The following is a 19,236-nucleotide window of genomic DNA, read 5'->3' on the forward strand; positions in this document are numbered from 1 at the left end:
TGTGCTGTTGGATCATCTTTGACCTTCCTTTGCTCCAGCAGCTTCTGATGCATTTCAATTGGTTTTAATTACACCTGAGATACTAATTTTCACTAATCATATATCAGTGTTAGTCACTCAGTTGTGTCCGACTCTCTGCAAGCCCATGGATCATATATGGACATCAGTATATTTACAACAATGCCCTTCACTCCTGTTCTGATACATTGTGGAGCAACATTGTTTTAAACTTTCTTAAAACTGGAGTGAAATATGATTGATGAAATGTGATAAAACTATGAAATATGGAATGAAATACGATTTAAATATGAAAGAGTTCAACACCTGCCTCATATTTAAATCATGTGATGTCTAGTTCTCAGGTTGACATGATTCAATGGATTGGATAACTAATTCAGTAAACTGTGCTAAAGAAGGGTCTTTCCCTGTTTAACTTCTTCTCCTGCTTTCCCAGGTCTCCAGCTTCCCTGGTATTTGTCTTCCCTGCACAATTAACACACACTAATAACTCATCTATTCTTAACTTCACTTCTACCTTAAATCAACCATTAAAATAATCCACAAAGCAAACAAAGAGTCCAGTCTCATTACTTGAAAGGTAAATGTTAGTTAATGGGAAGTGGTTTGAAGGTCTCACTGTTTCGTTGCCGTATCTATACACATTTGTAAAGCAGGGCAAGAAAACTGTGTGAGTGCTTAATTTAACAAAATAAATATTCAACATGGATTACATGCAAGGGGTAATCCATACATAGAGGATATTCCCTCCCTTATTTCCAACTGGAATATTAAAGAAACCTGGTGAAGTGTATGGCTACACAGAGAACATAATATGTGGTATTTTGTTTCGTTTCAGGTATTTTTTTTGGTAAATGTGCTCTTTCTTTCTGAAAGCTTATATAAAAGAAAATTCTGTAGGTTTTTATCATTTGCCATACCAAGTAAAAGAAAGAAGCAGTAGAAATGGTTTTACTTCAAGGCTGAAAATTTTTTGTGTTACCCCAAACGAGCTTCATACTGAGAAATATCTCCAAGTAGGTGTGATGCAAACATATAGTGTGCTGAACTGAAACAAATACACTGCCAGATATTTCTCCAGCAATGATGAGTTTATTCAGAATCAGCAGAGAATTACAATTTGGAGTGGGCAGCTACGGGGAGCCACATGCAAGTCCCCACTTGGCAAGGAAGGAAGATGCCTTTACAGGGAGGAAAGAACTAGGAAGGACTATAGTAAACAGAGTTCATGGCTCTTTATTGGAGAGTCTTTGAAGGAAGGAAGAGGGAGCTTTCTTTTTCTTGATGGGCTCTGCTACCGCTGCAGAGCATGAAAACTCCCCTCGTCAGGTCTCCTGACTCTACTTCGTTGAGGTTTCTGTTTATGAATCTTTCACAAGCGCAACTTTTTGACTACTTCCCAACATCACTCCAATGATCCCAGCTTATCAGGAGTGTTGGTTGACACAGCAGCACTTTTTCCTGTAGACTTGAAATTTCATGGTATACCCAAGGTCTATGTCAGGAGGAGTGTCAAGACTGGACTCAGGAACTCAAATACATTGTTCTATTTAAAACAAATGTATGTGAAGATAGCCCACACTCTGTTTATGGAATGTGTATCACTTTAAATATACTTGCTTTCACTTAAAACAGAAAACAAGCAGATGTGTGTGTGTATGCGCACACATATGCTCATGGATGTCCAGAAACCCTGAAAAGCAAAGGTAATAAAGAGCATCCTTGATGGCAAAAACCTAGTTAGGTTGTTGGGTTTGTAGTGCAGAGCAAATGGGCACAAAAATGGATTCAGGTCACAAGGAAACTGAGAGTCTTGGCTTAATGCAACAGGCAAATGTAACACATCCTGATTCTCAATTAAAAGACCTTTATAATAAAAACTCATTTCTATGCAGATGTATATAGAGGCATGTGTTTAAAATGCTCCAAGATATGCAGATAGACAAGTGCTTATTTTGGAGATCATTGTTCTAAGCATTTGGAAGCCTGGTCATAAAAGCAAGATTTCTTCATGGCATTAGTATTCTCTTTGCCAGAAAATTTTATACCCTGTTTGGATATTTTCTGTGAATTCTACTCCTTCAGGCACATATAGTTTGATAGAAATATGTATTTTCTAAAGTACACATACTAGGAAAAAAAGAAATATATCTTGTGGTGTGTAATAATTAAAAAGCTGTAGAACCATGTTTTTTCTCTGCACCAGGCTGTATTTATCCCAGTTTAGAAAGTTCATTCACATAAAGACTAATTCCAGGAAATGACCACAAGATGGCAGCATATACATAGGATCACTAAACATTTGAAGCCAAGGAAAAACAACTGTTATGCCATTTTTAAATTATTCTTTAAAAAGTAGCTCAATGGTTTTCATGAAAAGACTATGATGAAAACAAAATAAAACAGCCTCCACACTTTGTGGGCAATAGGTCACTCTTTTAAGTGGATGTACCAAAAAAAGATAACTCTAATAGTGTTAAATTATTCATCCCGCACCTATTGATAAAGAGATATTTCCTTTCATCTTACTTGTAGATTAGCTGTTGCTGACATAGACCTGATAACATATCTGCATCTCAGTTTCCTCATTTGCAAATGGGGATAATAATAGCACCTCCCTTGTAGAGCTGCTGTGAGGATAAAGTATGGGAAAATACATACAGAATTCCTAACAGATCCTGACATGTTGTGTTAGCTATTAACTTTTATTATTTTTATCATTCACAATTTTTGTCCAAGCTGGATTTAGAAAAGGCAGAGGAGCCAGAGATCAAACTGCCAACATCCGTTGGATCATCGAAAAAGCAAGAGTTCCAGAAAAACATCTAATTTACTTTATTGACTACACCAAAGCCTTTGACTGTGTGGATCACAGCAAACTGTGGAAAATCCTTCAGGAGGTGGGAATACCAGACCACCCAACCTGCTTCCTGAGAAATCTGTATGCAGGTCAAGAAGCAACAGTTAGAACTGGACACGGAACAACAGACTAGTTCCAAATCCAGAAAGGAGTACATCAAAGCTGTATATTGTCATCCTGCTTATTTAACTTATATGCAGAGTACATCATACAAAATGCCGGACTGCATGAAGCACAAGCTGGAATCAAGATTGCCAGGAAAAATATCAATAACCTCAGATACACAGATGACACCACCCTTAGGGCAGAAAGTGAAGAAGAACTAAAGAGCCTCTTGACAGAAGTGAAAGAGGAGAGTGAAAAAGTTGGCTTAAAATTCAACATTCAGAAAACAAAGATCAAGGCATCCGGTCCCATCACTTCATGGCAAATAGATGGGGAAACAGTGGAAAGAGTGGCTGACTTTGATTTTGGGCTCCAAGATCACTGCAGATGGTGACTGCAGCCATGAAATTAAAAGATGCTTACTCCTTGGAAGAAAAGCTATGACCAACCTAGACAGCATATTAAAAAGCAAAGACATTTCTTTGCCAACAAAAGTTCGTCTTGTCAAAGCTATGGTTTTTCCAGTAGTCATGTATGGATGTGAGAGTTGTACCATAAAGAGAGCTGAGAGCCAAAGAATTGATGCTTTTGAGCTGTGGTGTTGGATAAGACTCTTGAGAGTCCCTTGGACTGCAAGATCAAACCAGTCAATCCTAAAGGAAATCAGTCCTGAATATTCATTGGAAGGACTGATGCTAAAGCTGAAGCTCCAATATTTCGGCCACCTGATGCAAAGAACTGACTCATTGGAAAAGACCCTGACACTGGGAAACATTAAAGACAGGAGGAGAAGTGGACAACAGAGGATGAGATGGTTGGATGGCATCACCGACTTGATGGACATGAGTTTGAGCGAACTCCGGGAGTTGGTGATGGACAGGGAGGCCTGGCGTGCTGCAGTCCATGGGGTCGCAAAGAGTCGGATACAGCTGAGCGACTGAACTGAACTGAACTGGGGTCTCTCATGGAAATGAAGAGAATACGTGGCCATTACTAAGATGAAGTGGTTTCTTTCTGTTCTATTTGCTGAGTATTTATATCACAAATGCATATTGAAAATGTGGTTGCCAGCACTTCTACAACTAGTTCTATAAAAAGAAAAACCACACTGAGACAGGTAAGAGGGGCAGAGACAGAATCTACTTAGGACCCCCACTCCCATGAGGAGGAGAGGACATCACAAGGGTAGAGGTACTCCCTGAGGAGGAAGGGTATGCACCCCACATTAGGCACCCCTGCAGTGGGAAGGTGAGCCCCCATAACATAGTCTTTGAAAGCCAACAGGGCTAATGTCCAGAAGGGCCTGAAGGCTATACACAACTGAGCCTCTGCTCAAACTTACTCTTTGCAAGTCCCTGCACAGAGGCAGCAGTTTGAAAAGCACCTCCACCAGACATGAGGGAAATTCATTGACTCATTTTACAGAAAATGCCAAGGAGTGTGGGTCTGTTGGAGCTATCTCCAGGGATCCAAGAGCTGGCAGGCACCATTTATCTTTCATTCTCCCTCAGCCTAACTGGTCAGGCTCTGGGAGTACACTTCTGACATTTGCCATCTGCCAGGCTAGGGTCACCTGCCTTGCCCAGTGTTCCCCTGCACATGTGCCCCCCTCAACTCCCCCTCCCTGGCCAGCCCTCTTCCACAGCAGCTCTCGCCCTGCCACACCCAGTGGGCAACCTTGGCTGGGACTGGTTTTCCACACTCAGCAGATGGCCTCAGACTGAACCAGAATGCTCCTCAAAGCAGCTCCTGCCCCAGCGGGGTCTAGCCCAGCCCACCAAGGTACCACCCCCAGCAGTTTGTGGCTGGACCTGGCCACCAGACCTGCAGAGCTCAGGCCTGGCCTCAGAATCAACCTTGCTGGGGGCTCACCCTGCCTACCAACACATCTGCAGCAGACACAGCCAGGCCTAGGAGATGCTACACGCCGGGACAGTCTGAGACCTGGGACGCTTTGCTGGGGTGACTGCACCTAGTCACACGTCTCCTTGAGCAACAAAATACAAAGAAATTGTGAGGGACTCAAAATAACTCTGCATGGACTGCTGGGGAAAATTATGGATGACATGATACAAAAAGCAAAATAACCAGCTGCCACTTCTGAAGAGCCCGGAGCAAAAACAGGGTGTCAGGAACCAAAGCAGGGTACTGCACATGCCCTCTGCACAGAATACACCAAAGGGTTGGGCAAGCAGCCTAAGCCGCTCCTCCAGCCTGACCCCTGGACACACCTCTACCCTCACCCGCTATAAGGAATGAAGTTGCCCCATCTCATGGAGCGAGCATGGGGACCTGTTGTCTGCTCTCACTCCTCTGCTGCAACAGGGGTCCCAGTAAAGCCATGCCTGAATTTCTTGGACTTCCCTGCTGGTTCAGAAGGTAAAGAATCTGCCTGCAATGCAAGGGACCTGAGTTCGATCCCTGGGTTGGGAAGATCCCCCGGAGGAGGGCATGGCAACCCACTCCAGTATTCTTGCCTGGGGAATTCCATGGACAGAGGAGCCTGGTGGGCAACAACAGTTCATGGGATCACAAACAGACACAACTGAGCAACTAACACTTTCACTTTCTTGAATTTCTTATCTGGCCACGTATCAATTTCTACTGGTTGGGGAAAGGCCAAGGACTCCGATCTGTATCATTATTACGATGACTCACTGAAGGCTCAGATGATGGTCACATTTTTTAGCAATAAAATGTTTTTTTATTAAGGTATGTACATTTTTAATGTAGCTCGGTGGTAAAAAAAAAAAAAAAATTGCCTACTAGTACAGGAGATATAGGAGACACAGGAGATGCCAGTTTGATCCTTGGGTCAGGAAGATCCCCTGGTGTAGTAAATGGTCACTCCAGTATTCTTGCTGGGGAAATCCCATGGACAGAGGAATATGGTGGGCTACAGTCACCAAGAGTCAGACATGATTGAGCACGCATGCACAAGTACATTGTTTAGACATAAAGCTAATACTACACACTTAATAAACTACAGCACTGAGTAACCATAACTATTATATGCACTGAGAAAACAAAAAAAATTCCTATGACTCACTATATTGCTATATTTGCTTTATTGCAGTGGTCTGGAATCAAACCTGCAGTACCTCCAAGGTATGCCTGCACTAAAGTCTGCTCCTCACAGACCAGGCTATGCTCTTTCAGGAGAAACAGAGATCCAGAGGACATAAGTAACTTTTCCCCACATCATACAGTTAGCAAATAACAGAGCAATAATTCCAACAGTCTAATTTCGTTAGACAGTGCTTCTCAAATTTGAATGTATTAAGAATCAGTGGAAGAACTTGGTAAAGCACACATTCCCGACCTCCATTCTCTGGGATCCTCTTTTGGGAGACCTAGAGTGGACCCAGCGCCACACCCCCAGCTAATATGCGGCTAGTCAATATCCTCCGTATATCAAACTTTGTTTGACAAGTTCTTTTTGGTTAACAAGACTCATTTCGTGCCTTATCTTCATTGGGCAGTAGCCCAGAGACTAAGATGCCGTGAGAATTAAGACATCCAGATTCTAAGACAGTTGGTGCAACCAGATAAGTAAATGTTGGCAAGTCTATTTCCCAGTTCCCCTGCATCCCATAAAGAGAGAACTTGTGTTTCCACTATAAACCTCCTAGTGAGCCAACTAGGTGCTATAAAACCAAGTGTCAAGGAGCAAAGGTATGTTGTTCAGTTGCTAAGTCATGTCTGATTCTTTGTGATCCCATGAATTGCAGCACACCAGGCTTCCTTGCCCTTCATCATCTCTCAGAGTTTGCTCAATTTCATTGAGTTGGTGAGACCTTGTCTTCTGTCGTGCCCTTCTCCTCCTGTCTTCAATCTTTCCCAGCGTCAGGGTCTTTTCCAATGAGTTAGCTCTTTGCATTAGGTCTGAGAGATCAACAAAATGATAAAATTAAAACATTCTTAAAACTACGTAACATGTCAAAAGGAATATAGGAGATCAGCTGTCCCGTAAAAATGCATAGGGCATATATGGGAAGGAATTGATAAAATTAGCAGCAACACATTAAAGGAACAGGAATGGGGGTGAAGAGAAAAACACAAACACCTCCTCCTAAAAAGAGAAGAAAGAAAAATCAGGTTCTAATCCTGAACCTGATTGAACAGAATCATTTGTTCAAGCCAGAATTCACATCTTTGGAGCAAATACAATGAACATTCTCTTGTGATTTTAATCAGAGATGTACCACACAAAACAGGAATATCTTTCCAATATTAATCAGAGGTAATGTGCTGGAGAGCTCCCTCAAAGAGGTCTGAACTGCAAACTGTGTATATCAAGTTGCAGGTAGGTAGGCAGAGTGTGGAACGGAGATTCCTTGGCAGGACACTTACTGGGGGAAAATCTCCAGATTTACACATCCCTGTGGACATAGGGAGAGAAACAGGATTATACACCTGGAGAAGCTGGCTTGGAAGGCAGTCACAAGAGGGTCTTCGGCTAATCCCGAGGTAAATATAAAACTGGGATGGCCCTTCAGAGCTGTCCCAACGTGAAGAGAGGTGCCTGGTGGTTACAATTCCCACAGCTATCAGTTCTTATGTGTGGGCTGCTCTGAGAGAAAACTCTGTTCATGGGCAAAGCTAATTCTTAGAGGGGCACACAGTAGGGTTGTCTGTAACTCCCAGCTACTGGGGAAGTACATCCTGTGTTGTAGAAAGGAACCTGGGTAGCACATCACAGTATCCACTCAAGCAATCATCTGTGAGTTAGGCAGTTAAGTTCCAGTCCTATTCATTTGGTAACCTGCTCACAATAGGCAAGATTTCTCTCCTAATGATTACAATGATATTCCCATAGCTGAGTGATCCTACAACCTAAATGCAGCGTGTTCTGTGATATCTATTCATTCAGTCAGATGAAGCCAAGACAAAATCAGGTATTGTCATGTATGATTAGATTAAAACCTGCAAACCACATTCTTACTCTGGGGCCAGGCTAATGAGTTACTTCATTATATAGCTCAGTAAATTCTGTAACATGACGGTAATTCTAGGAAATAACCAATAGATGGCAGTGTATACACAAAATTTCTTTGGGTGCCAGGGAAAACTGAAAATCTAAGCCAGTTTGTCTCCCAAACGTTGTTCTAAAGATGAGCTAAATAATTTACACACAATTCTAAAAAAAAAAATCCATTTTTTGTTGGTGATGTAATTGCACACAGATATAGAGCCAAAGCAAAAACAATACCCAGCTGTGGATGTGACTGGTGATAGAAGCAAGGTCTGATGCTGTAAAGAGCAATATTGCATAGGAACCTGGAATGTCAGGTCCATGAATCAAGGCAAATTGGAAGTGGTCAAACAAGAGATAGCAAGAGTGAACGTTGACATTCTAGGAGTCAGCGAACTAAAATGGACTGGAATGGGTGAATTTAACTCAGATGACCATTATATCTACTACTGCGGGCAGGAATCCCTCAGAAGAAATGGAGTAGCCATCACGGTCAACAAAAGAGTCCGAAATGCAGTACTTGAATGCAATCTCAAAAATGACAGAATGATATCTGTTTGTCTCCAAGGTAAATCATTCAATATCACTGTAATCCAAGTCTATGCCCCAACCAGTAATGCTGAAGAAGCTGAAGTTGAACGGTTCTATGAAGACCTACAAGACCTTGTAGAACTAACACCCCAAAAATATGTCCTTTTCATTCTAGGGGACTGGAATGCAAAAGTAGGAAGTCAAGAAACACCTGGAGTAACAGGCAAATTTGGCTTTGGAATGTGGAATGAAGCAGGGCAAAGACTAATAGAATTTTGCCAAGAAAATGCACTGGTCATAGCAAACACCCTCTTCCAACAACACAAGAGAAAACTCTACACATGGACATCACCAGATGGTCAACACCGAAATCAGATTGATTATATTCTTTGCAGCCAAAGATGGAGAAGCTCTATACAGTCAACAAAAACAAGACCAGGAGCTGACTGTGGCTCAGATCATGAACTCCTTATTACCAAATTCAGACTCAAATTTAAGAAAGTAGGGGAAACCGCTAGACCATTCAGGTATGACCTAAATCAAAGCCCTTATGATTATACAGTGGAAGTGAGAAATAGATTTAAGGGCCTAGATCTGATAGAGTACCTGATGAACTATGGAATGAGGTTCGTGGCATTGTACAGGAGACAGGGATCAAGACCATCCCCATGGAAAAGAAATGCAAAAAAGCAAAATGGCTGTCTGGGGAGGGCTTACAAATAGCTGTGAAAAGAAGAGAGGCGAAAAGCAAAGGAGAAAAGCAAAGATATAAGCATCTGAATGCAGAGTTTCCAAGAATAGCAAGAAGAGATAAGAAAGCCTTCTTCAGCGATCAATGCAAAGAAATAGAGGAAAACAACAGAATGGGAAAGACTAGAGATCTCTTCAAGAAAATTAGAGACACCAAGGAAACATTTCATGCAAAGAAGGGCTCGATAAAGGACAGAAATGGTCTGGACCTAACAGAACCAGAAGATATTAAGAAGAGGTGGCAAGAATACACAGAACTATACAAAAAAGATCTTCATGACCTGGATAATCACGATGGTGTTATCACTCATCTAGAGCCAGACATCCTGGAATGTGAAGTCAAGTGGGCCTTAAAAAGCATCACTATGAACAAAGCTAGTGGAGGTGATGGAATTCCAGTTGAGTTATTTCAAATCCTGAAAGATGATGCTGTGAAAGTGCTGCACTCAATATGCCAGCAAATTTGGAAAACTCAGCAGTGGCCACAGGACTGGAAAAGGTCACTTTTTATTCCAATTCCAAAGAAAGGCAATGCCAAAGAATGCTCAAACAACTGCACAATTGCACTCATCTCACATGCTAGTAAAGTAATGCTCAAAATTCTCCAAGCCAGGCTTCAGCAATATGTGAACCGTGAAATTCCTGATGTTCAAGCTGGTTTTAGAAAAGGCAGAGGAACCAGAGATCAAATTGCCAACATCCGCTGGATCATCAAAAAAGCAAGAGAGTTCTAGAAAAACATCTATTTCTGCTTTATTGACTATGCCAAAGATTTGACTGTGTGGATCACAATAAACTGTGGAAAATTCTGAAAGAGATGGAAATACCAGACCACCTGACCTGCCTCTTGAGAAATCTGTATGCAGGTCAGGAAGCAACAGTTAGAAGTGGACATGGAACAACAGACTGGTTCAAAATAGGAAAAGGAGTATGTCAAGGCTGTATATTATCACCCTGCTTATTTAACTTATATGCAGAGTACATCATGAGAAACACTGGGCTGGAAGAAACACAAGCTGGAATCAAGATTGCCAGGAGAAATGTCAATAACCTCAGATATGCAGATGACACCACCCTTATGGCAGAAAATGGAGAGGAACTAAAAAGCCTCTTGATGAAAGTGAAAGAGGAGAGTGAAAAAGTTGGTTTAAAGCTCACCATTCAGAAAATGAAGATCATGGCATCCGGTCCCATCACTTCATGGCAAATAGATGGGGAAACAGTGGAAATAGTGACAGACTTTATTTTGGGGGGCTCCAAAATCACTGCAGATTGTGATTGCAGCCATGAAATTAAAAGATGCTTACTCCTTGGAAGAAAAGTTATGACCAACCTAGATAGCATATTCAAAAGCAGAGACATTACTTTGCCGACTAAGGTCCATCTAGTCAAGGCTATGGTTTTTCCAGTAGTCATGTATGGATGTGAGAGTTGGACTGTGAAGAAGGCTGAGCACCGAAGAATTGATGCTTTTGAACTGTGGTGTTGGAGAAGACTCTTGAGAGTCCCTTGGACTACAAGGAGATCCAACCAGTCCATTATGAAGGAGATCAACCCTGGGATTTCTTTGGAGGGAATGATGCTAAAGCTGAAACTCCAGTACTTTGGCCACCTCATGCGAAGAGTTGACTCATTGGAAAAGACTCTGATGCTGGGAGGGATTGGGGGCAGGAGGAGAAGGGGATGACAGAGGATCAGATGGCTGGATGGCATCACTGACTCGATGGATGTGAATCTGAGTGAACTCCGGGAGTTGGTGATGGACAGGGAGGCCTGGAGTGCTGCGATTCATGGCGTCGCAAAGGGTCGGATATGACTGAGCGACTGAACTGAACTGATAGTGACAGTTCTTTAAGTGGGTGTACACAATGAGAAAACAAGTGTTAGGGAGATAAACTGCCCCACACCTGCTGATAAAGAGGTTCTCCTTCATCTTGTAAAATAGCTGTTGCTGACATCTGAGTGATAACATATCTGAGTGATAACATATCTGAGCCTCAGTTTCCTCTTTTGAAATGGAGATAAGAGCACCTCCCTTGTAGAGTTGCTGCAAAGAAATAATCAGGGAAATGTTTATATACAGGATGCATAACAGATCCTGGTGTATTGTATTCGCTATTAATGTTTACTTTTCACATGTCAATCAACATACTAACACTATACTTGCTTCTCATCCAAATTGTCGTTTATTAATTGTGTGTGTAGTATCACATTTACCGTTTCACAATTGTATTGCATGGGGTATCTCATTAAATCTTTGGAGCAAACTTTGAGTATGAACAAATGGGTCACATTTACAGATGCAGAAACTGAAATACAAAGAGATCAAAAATCACGCCCAAGGTAAAACTGCTTATAAATGATTGGAATGAATTCCTAATCCTGGTTGCATTTATGAGAAGGCATATTGCCAGGGACAGGGAAGGAACAATTAAAGCAGGAAACAATACCTCTGACTCTTAATACTGATGCTCTTTCTCATCTTCTCTCCACAATCCCTCGTGACACACTGTGTTCACCTCAGGCTTCTGAATTACTCAAATTCATATTCTCCTGATGTGAGGCAGAAATCTACATGGCCTGGATTGCTGAAGACTTGCTTTGCTTGACGTAGAGAAGCAGCTCTGTGACATTAGTTGGCCACTGCAGATGTTTAAACGTATTAAAGCCAAGGGATGTATATATGTTTCTGTGTTCTAAGTTATATTCATTTTCTTGGTGTGGAGAGTTCAAATAAGAGTTCGAGTATTTTTGAGAGAAGAGACAGACGTAGTGATGAAGGCGGGGACAATTGTTGGGTGGAGTCCCCAGATTTGACTGCTACATACCATGAACTGCTCTGAACTGGCAGTTATGGCCACTCTCCATTGAGAGCTTGAGATGCAGGAGGGGACTGAAACTGCACAGTTGTAGACCAGGGAGACAGTGTGGGACTCAGATCTATGAATTACCAATGCGGGTCTTCTCATCCCAGGGAAAGGCAGACCACCCTGGAATATCATGCTCACTCAGGAGCCCACACCATGAGTGGATGGCTAAGTGAACAAACGTTTCTCTCAAAGGCGTGCATGATGAAAACCTCTAAGTGGCTGGTTTCAAGGCACCAGCTTTGTTACAACTCATCAGTTCAGTTCAGTTCAGTCACTCAGTCACGTCCAACTCTTCACGACCCTGTGGACTGCAGCACACCAGGCCTCCCTGTCCATCAGCAACTCCCGGAGTTTAGCCACACTCACGTCCATTGAGTCATCCAACCATCTCATCCTCTGTCATCCCCTTCTCCTCCTGCCTTCAATCTTTCCCAGCATCAGGGTCTTTTCAAATGAGTCAGTTCTTCCCATCAGGTGGCCAAAGTATTGGAGTTTCAGCTTCAACATCAGTCCTTCCAATGAACACTCAGGACTGATCTCCTTTAGGATGGACTGGTTGGATCTCCTTGCAGTCCAAAGGAATCTCAAGAGTCTTCTCCAACACCACAGTTCAAAAGCATCAATTCTTCAGCGCTCAGCTTTCTTTATAGTCCAACTCTCACATCCATACATGACTACTGGAAAAACCATAGCCTTGACTAGATGGACCTTTGTTGGCAAAGTAATGTCTCTGCTTTTTAATATGCTGTTTAGGTTGGTCATAACTTTCCTTCCAAGGAGTAAGCGGCTTTTAATTTCTTGGCTGCAGTCATCATCTGCAGTGATTTTGGAGCCCAGAATATAAAGTCTGCCACTGTTTCCACTGTTCCCACTGTTTCCCCATCTACTTGCCATGAAGTGATGGGACTGAATGCCATGATGTTTGTTTTCTGAATGTTGAGCTTTAAGCCAACTTTTTCACTCTCCTCTTTCATTTTCATCAAGAGGCTCTTATGTTCTTCACTTTTTACAACTCATAGGCTTCTCTGGTTTGCTTTCAACTTTTTCCATCCAGCTCAGCCTGCAATTGGCACAGACTAAAATACTGATCTGATTGCAAAGTTTGCGTGCCAACTCCTCTCCAAACAAGAGTTCCACAAATTCATTCATGACAGGAGATAATATTGCCAGGACAGATACAACTGAGTTTGCTTTCTCTTATAGGATGTCATTTACAAGATCAGTGATGTATTTTTTAAATAAGAACAAGAAAATATCCTTGAATAATATGCCCAATTTTTGTAGAATTAGCCCGATTTCCTCTTTTCAGCATATTTTTGGAAGTCATTCGAAATGGACAGATCGAATTTCATGGTTAAATGCAGCTGAAGGCTGTTTCTATGAATCTATTTTTTGAAGGTGGAATGGACATCGTCAGATGAGAACATAGTCACTATTATAAACAGGCAAACTGTGCACTGGAAAATATACACATTGTTTCAGTGGCTATAAGCACATGTGACAAAAGGTGGGAACAACTGAAATCATTCTACCATCTTATTGCAAATTACACTTGCTGAATTACTTATAACTAAAGAAAAGTTATGACCAACCTAGATAGCATATTGAAAAGCAGAGACATTACTTTGCCAACAAAGGTCCATCTGGTCAAGGCATGGTTTTTCCAGTAGTCATGTATGGATGTGAGAGTTGGACTGTGAAGAAAGCTGAGGGCCGAAGGATTGATGCTTTTGAACTGTAGTGTTGGAGAAGACTCTTGAGAGTCCCTTGGACTGCAAGGAGATCCAACCAGTCCATTCTGAAGGAGATCAACCCTGGGATTTCTTTGGAAGGAATGATGCTAAAGCTGAAGCTCCAGGACTTTAGCCACCTCATGTGAAGAGTTGACTCTATGAAAAAGACTCTGATGCTGGTAGGGATTGGGGGCAGGAGGAGAACGGGACGACAGAGGATGAGATGGCTGGATGGCATCACTGACTCGATGGACATGAGTCTGAGTGACCTCTGGGAGTTGGTGATGGACAGGGAGGCCTGGCGTGCTGTGATTCATGGGGTTGCAAAGAGTCGGACACGACTGAGCGACTGAACTGAACTGAACTGAACTGAAAATTACTTATAATTTGGAATCCAATGAAATATGGTTCCCTCAGTATATGACTTGGGGCTTCCCTGGGGCTTCAGTGGTAAAGAATCCACCTGCCAATGCAGAAGATGCAGGCTTGATCCCTGAGTAGGGAATATTCTCTGGAGAAGGAAATGGTAACCCGCTCTAGTATTCTTGGCTGGGAAATCCCCTGGACAGAGGAGCCTGGTGGGCTACAGTTCATGGGGTCAAAGAGTTGGACACGACTTAGCAACTAAGCAAAAACAACAACCCCTTTATTGTACAGAGATTCCCATAAAACAAACCATTTTTACCATTATATGGCATTAATGTTCAGTGGCATAAAGCCAGTTCCCATCATTGTACAACCATCATGATCATTCATCTACAGAGCATTTTAATCTTCCTAAATGTAACATCTGTCCCCAGGAAACAATGACTATTCATTTTCCCCTTTTCCCAGTTCTTAGAATATATACTCTACTTTCTGTATTTATCAGTCTGATTATCCTAAGTTCCCCATATAAGTGGAAACATACAGTATTTGTCTTTTTGTGATTAGCTTATTTCATAAAGCAAATTCATTCAAATATGTGCTCATTCATTTTGTAGCGTATGTCAGAGTATCAATCCTTTATAATGAAGAATTCCATATTATGTAATATGCCACCTTTTGTTTATACACTTGTTGTCAATGACCATTTGGGTTGTTTATACCTTTTGGCCTTTGAGATTATGCCGCTACGAACATGTGTGAGCAAATGTCTCTGAGTTCCTGCTTTTTGCTGGATCCTTGGTAATTTTTTTAAAAAATTTTTTGGAAACAACTGTACTCTTTTCCACAGGAACTGCATGATTTACATTACCACCCACAAAAGTGAAAAAAGTGAACATGAAGTCGCTCAAAATTTCAGTTTCAACATATCCTCCCCAACATCCGTTATACTCTGTAGTTGTGTGTGTGTGGTTTTTTTTTTTTTTAGTAGCTGTTCTTATGGATATTGAAGAAGGAATTCATAGGACTCCATCTTAGGCCTGTTCATGCTGATCATGCTCGGCCACCTTTCCAACAGACTCTGAACTCTGTTTAGTGCCTATGAAAACAACAGAAGGATAAGAACCCCTCCAGACAGGGGAACCTTGAAGATCATATCTAGGTTACCCATCACCTAAGAGAAAACATACACTAATCACCCCTTCCTCCAGACAGGCCATAAATTTTTCTGTATCTATCGGAGTGTAACCTCGGGTTTATTGATTATTGGCTCATTGTTTGACTGTCTGAGCACATGAGTACATAGCACGTGAAAGATGGGGTTACTGGGACTGTATTTTCCTTGGTTTATGTAAGTCTCAAGGAATTTGGAGTGGTGGGTTCAGACACGTACACATGGGGTATAAAAGATTTTCACAAATGCTGGTCGGGGTCCTTGGCTAAGAGGAGACTCTGCCTTGGGCCCGCCCATGTAATAAACTGCACTCCACTGTCTGCATTGTCCTTCTGAGTGAGTTTGTTTCCCGGAACGCATGGCCTCAACAGTATGAGCTGGCAAAATATTAAGGTTTTGATTCACATCTTTCTAATGTTTGATAGTGAGCATCTTTTCATGGGCCTATTGACCAGTTTTATAAATTCCATGGAATAATGTGTATTCAAATCCTTGGCCCATTTTTTAATCAAGTTGTTTGATTTTTGTTGTTGTGTTGTAGTAGTTCTTTATATGCTCTTATCAGATATATGCCTTGCAAATAATGTTTTCCATTCCATGAGTAGCCTTTTCACTCTGTTTATTATGTCCATTTTACACAGAAATTTTTGGTTTGATGGGGCTTCCCTGATGGTGCACAGGGTAAAGAGTCTGCCTGCAGTGCGGGAGACCTTGGTTCGATCCTTGGGGTCAGGAAGATCCCCTGGAGAAGGAAATGGCAACTCATTCTAGTATTCTTGCCTGGAGAATCTCCATGGACAGAAGAGCTTGGAGGACTGAAGTCCATGGGGTCACAAAGAGTTGGACACGGCTGAGTGACTTCATGTTCATTTTTATCACTTTTCAGTTTATCTGTTTTTCCTGTCTTGCCTGTGCTTCAGGTCTCATAGAGGAATTCACTGTTAAATCCACTGCCATCTCTAGCTCGACGAGCTCCAGCAGAAGGAGAAGGGGGGTAAGTAAGGAGGTCTCTATACCATGGCTCCTACAAAGCAGACTGCCCGCAAATCGACTGGTGGTAAAGACCCGAGGAAGCAACTTGCTACAAAAGCTGCTCGCGAGAGTGCACCCTCTACTGGAGGGGTGAAGAAACCTCATCATTACAGGCCTGGTACTGTGGCACTCCGTGAAATTAGACGTTATCAGAAGTCCACTGAACTTCTGATTCGCAAACTTCCCTTCCAGCATCTGGTGCGGGAAATTGCTCAGGACTTCAAAACAGATCTGTGCTTCCAGAGTGCAGCTATTGGTGCTTTGCAGGAGGCAAGTGAGGCCTATCTGGTTGGCCTTTTTGAAGACACCAACCTGTGTGCTATCCATGCCAAACGTGTAACAATTATGCCAAAAGACATCCAGCTAGCACGCCGCATACGTGGAGAACGTGCTTAAGAATCCATGATGGGAAACATTCCATTCTTTAAAAAAAAAAATTCTCTTCTTCCTGTTATTGGTAGTTCTGAACGTTAGATATTTTTTTTCCATGGGGTCAAAAGGTACCTGGTATATGATTGCAAGTGGAAAATAGGGGACAGAAATCAGGTATTGGCAGTTTTTCCATTTTCATTTGTGTGTGAATTTTTAATATAAATGCGGGGACATAAAGCATTAATGAAAGTCAAAATGTTTCAGTGAACAAGTTTCAGCAGTTCAACTTTATAACAATTATAAATAAACCTGTTAACTTTTTCTGGACAATGCCAGCATTTGGATTTTTTTAAAACAAGTTAATTTCTTATTGACTGCAACTAAATGGTGTTTGTAGCGTTTTTATCATGCAGTAGTTTCCATCCATTCACTATACTTTTCTAACTGAGTGGGCCTACATGCAAGCACATGTTTTTAATGTTGTCTGTCTTCTGTGCTGTTCCTGTAAGTTTGCTATTGAAATACATTAAACTATAAAAAAAAATTATAATAAATCCACTGCCATGAAGCTTTTTCCCTTAAGAGTTTTACAGTTCAGCTCTTATGTTTAGGTCTTCAATCCATTTAGAGTTAATTTTTAATACAGTATAAAATGAGGGTACAGTTTCACTCTTTACCATATGAATATTCAGTTTATCCAGCACTACTTGTTGAAAAGACTGTCTTTCTCCATAGCATTGAATGATGTAGGATCCTTCTTGAAAATCATTTTGTCATATGTTTTAAGGGTTTATTTCTGGGTTTTCTGTCTTTTCCATCATACTATATATCTGTCTTTATGCTAAAACTACATGCTTTTATTTTTTAATTTTTTGTTTTTTGACAAACTGGTTCCTTTATTTTTAATTTTTATTAACTTTTTATTGAAATGCAGTTGATTTGCAATATCATAATAGTTTCAAGTGTACAACATAGTGAATCACAATTTTAAAAGTTTACATTTCATTTATAGTTATTACAAAATATCAGTAATATTACCTGTGCTGTATAATATATCCTTGTAGCTTATTTTACACATAGTAGTTTGTACCTCTTACACCCTACTCTATCTTCTCCCTCCCCGCATTCCTCTCCTGACTGGTAAACATTAGTTTATTCTCAATATCTGTGAGTCTGTTTCTTTTTTGTTTTCTTCACTAGTTTGTTGTATTTTTTAGACTCTATATGTAAGTGATATCATACAGTAGGTGTATTTCTCTGCCTTATTTCACTTAGCATAATACTCTCCAAGTCCATCCATGGTTCTGCAAATGGCAAACTTTTATTCTTTTTATGGTTGAGTATTCCATTGTACATATATACTACATCTTTTTATCCATTCAACTGTTGAACTCTGAGGTTGCTTTCATATCTTGGCTACTATAAATAATTCTGCTTTGAATATTTGGATACAGGTATCCTTTCCAATTATTGTTTTTGTGTTTTCTTCAGATATATACCCAGAATTACTGGATCATATTATACTTATATTTTTAGAGGAAATTCCACACTGTTTTCCATAATGGCTACACCAATTTATATTCTGACAACTAAAAAATGTCACTTGTCATCTGGTTTGGCAAGAATTGAGTCATTAGCTACTGTAGCTGCTGACCTTCAACACTGAAAGGAGTTCAGGGTGGAGATCAGGAATGAGGCACTCTGTGATCTGGGGAAACTGGCAGAACAGGCCTCTAGATAGTGAGATATTGTCAGGAGAAAATTTTATGGACCCAAATTCTTGCATTTTCTCATATTTAGAAAAGCTTTAAAATCATTATCAAAGACTTATATATGCTCCTTGAGACTCACAACAATCTTCTACTGAAACATGTGCCGAAATTACATATATATACTCATGTCCCCACACCATCTCTTTGGAGCAGTTTGTCAGAGCTACCTGAGAGGCTGTCTTCCAGGCTATAGCTCTCAATAAGCCCCAAATAAAACTGAACTCACAGCTCAGTGAGTGCATTCTTTTTTCAGTTGACAATTCCTACTAACAGGATACAAGGGTTCCCTTTTGTCCAGATCCTCAAATGTTATTAAGTTCTCTTTTGATGATAACCATTCTGACAGGTGTGAGGTGATATCTCCTTGTGGTTTTGACTTCTCTGATGATTGGCAATGTTGAGCATTTTTTTCCTGTGCCTGTTGGCCGTGTGTACATCTTCTTTGTCAAAATGTCTTTCTGGGTCTTCTTTCCATTTTTAATACGGTTGTTTGTGTTTTTGATATTGAGTTGTATGAGCTATTTGTATATTGTTATATATTTTTTATATTGAGCTATATTTTATATTGAGTTGTATGAGCTATGTATACTTTGTGTATTTATGCTATTTGTATATTAGCTATTAACCACTAACTGGTCATTTGCAAATATCTATAGATTATCTTTTAGTTTTGTTGGT

The 19,236-nt window shown here is 40.9% G+C and overlaps 1 protein-coding gene across 1 annotated transcript; it reads left to right on the forward strand.

Annotated features, from left to right (window-relative positions):
• The first annotated feature begins 16,396 nt into the window (after nucleotides 1–16,396).
• On the forward strand, nucleotides 16,397–16,811 carry LOC128056116 (histone H3.3A-like). Its single transcript, XM_052648800.1, has one exon. The coding sequence runs from the start codon at nucleotides 16,400–16,402 to the stop codon at nucleotides 16,808–16,810; it is 411 nt and encodes a 136-aa protein (XP_052504760.1). The 5' UTR covers nucleotides 16,397–16,399; the 3' UTR covers nucleotide 16,811.
• The last annotated feature ends 2,425 nt before the right edge of the window (nucleotides 16,812–19,236 follow it).

The sequence above is a fragment of the Budorcas taxicolor genome, chromosome 11 (assembly GCF_023091745.1).
Source record: "Budorcas taxicolor isolate Tak-1 chromosome 11, Takin1.1, whole genome shotgun sequence".
NCBI classification, from domain to species: Eukaryota; Metazoa; Chordata; class Mammalia; order Artiodactyla; family Bovidae; genus Budorcas; species Budorcas taxicolor.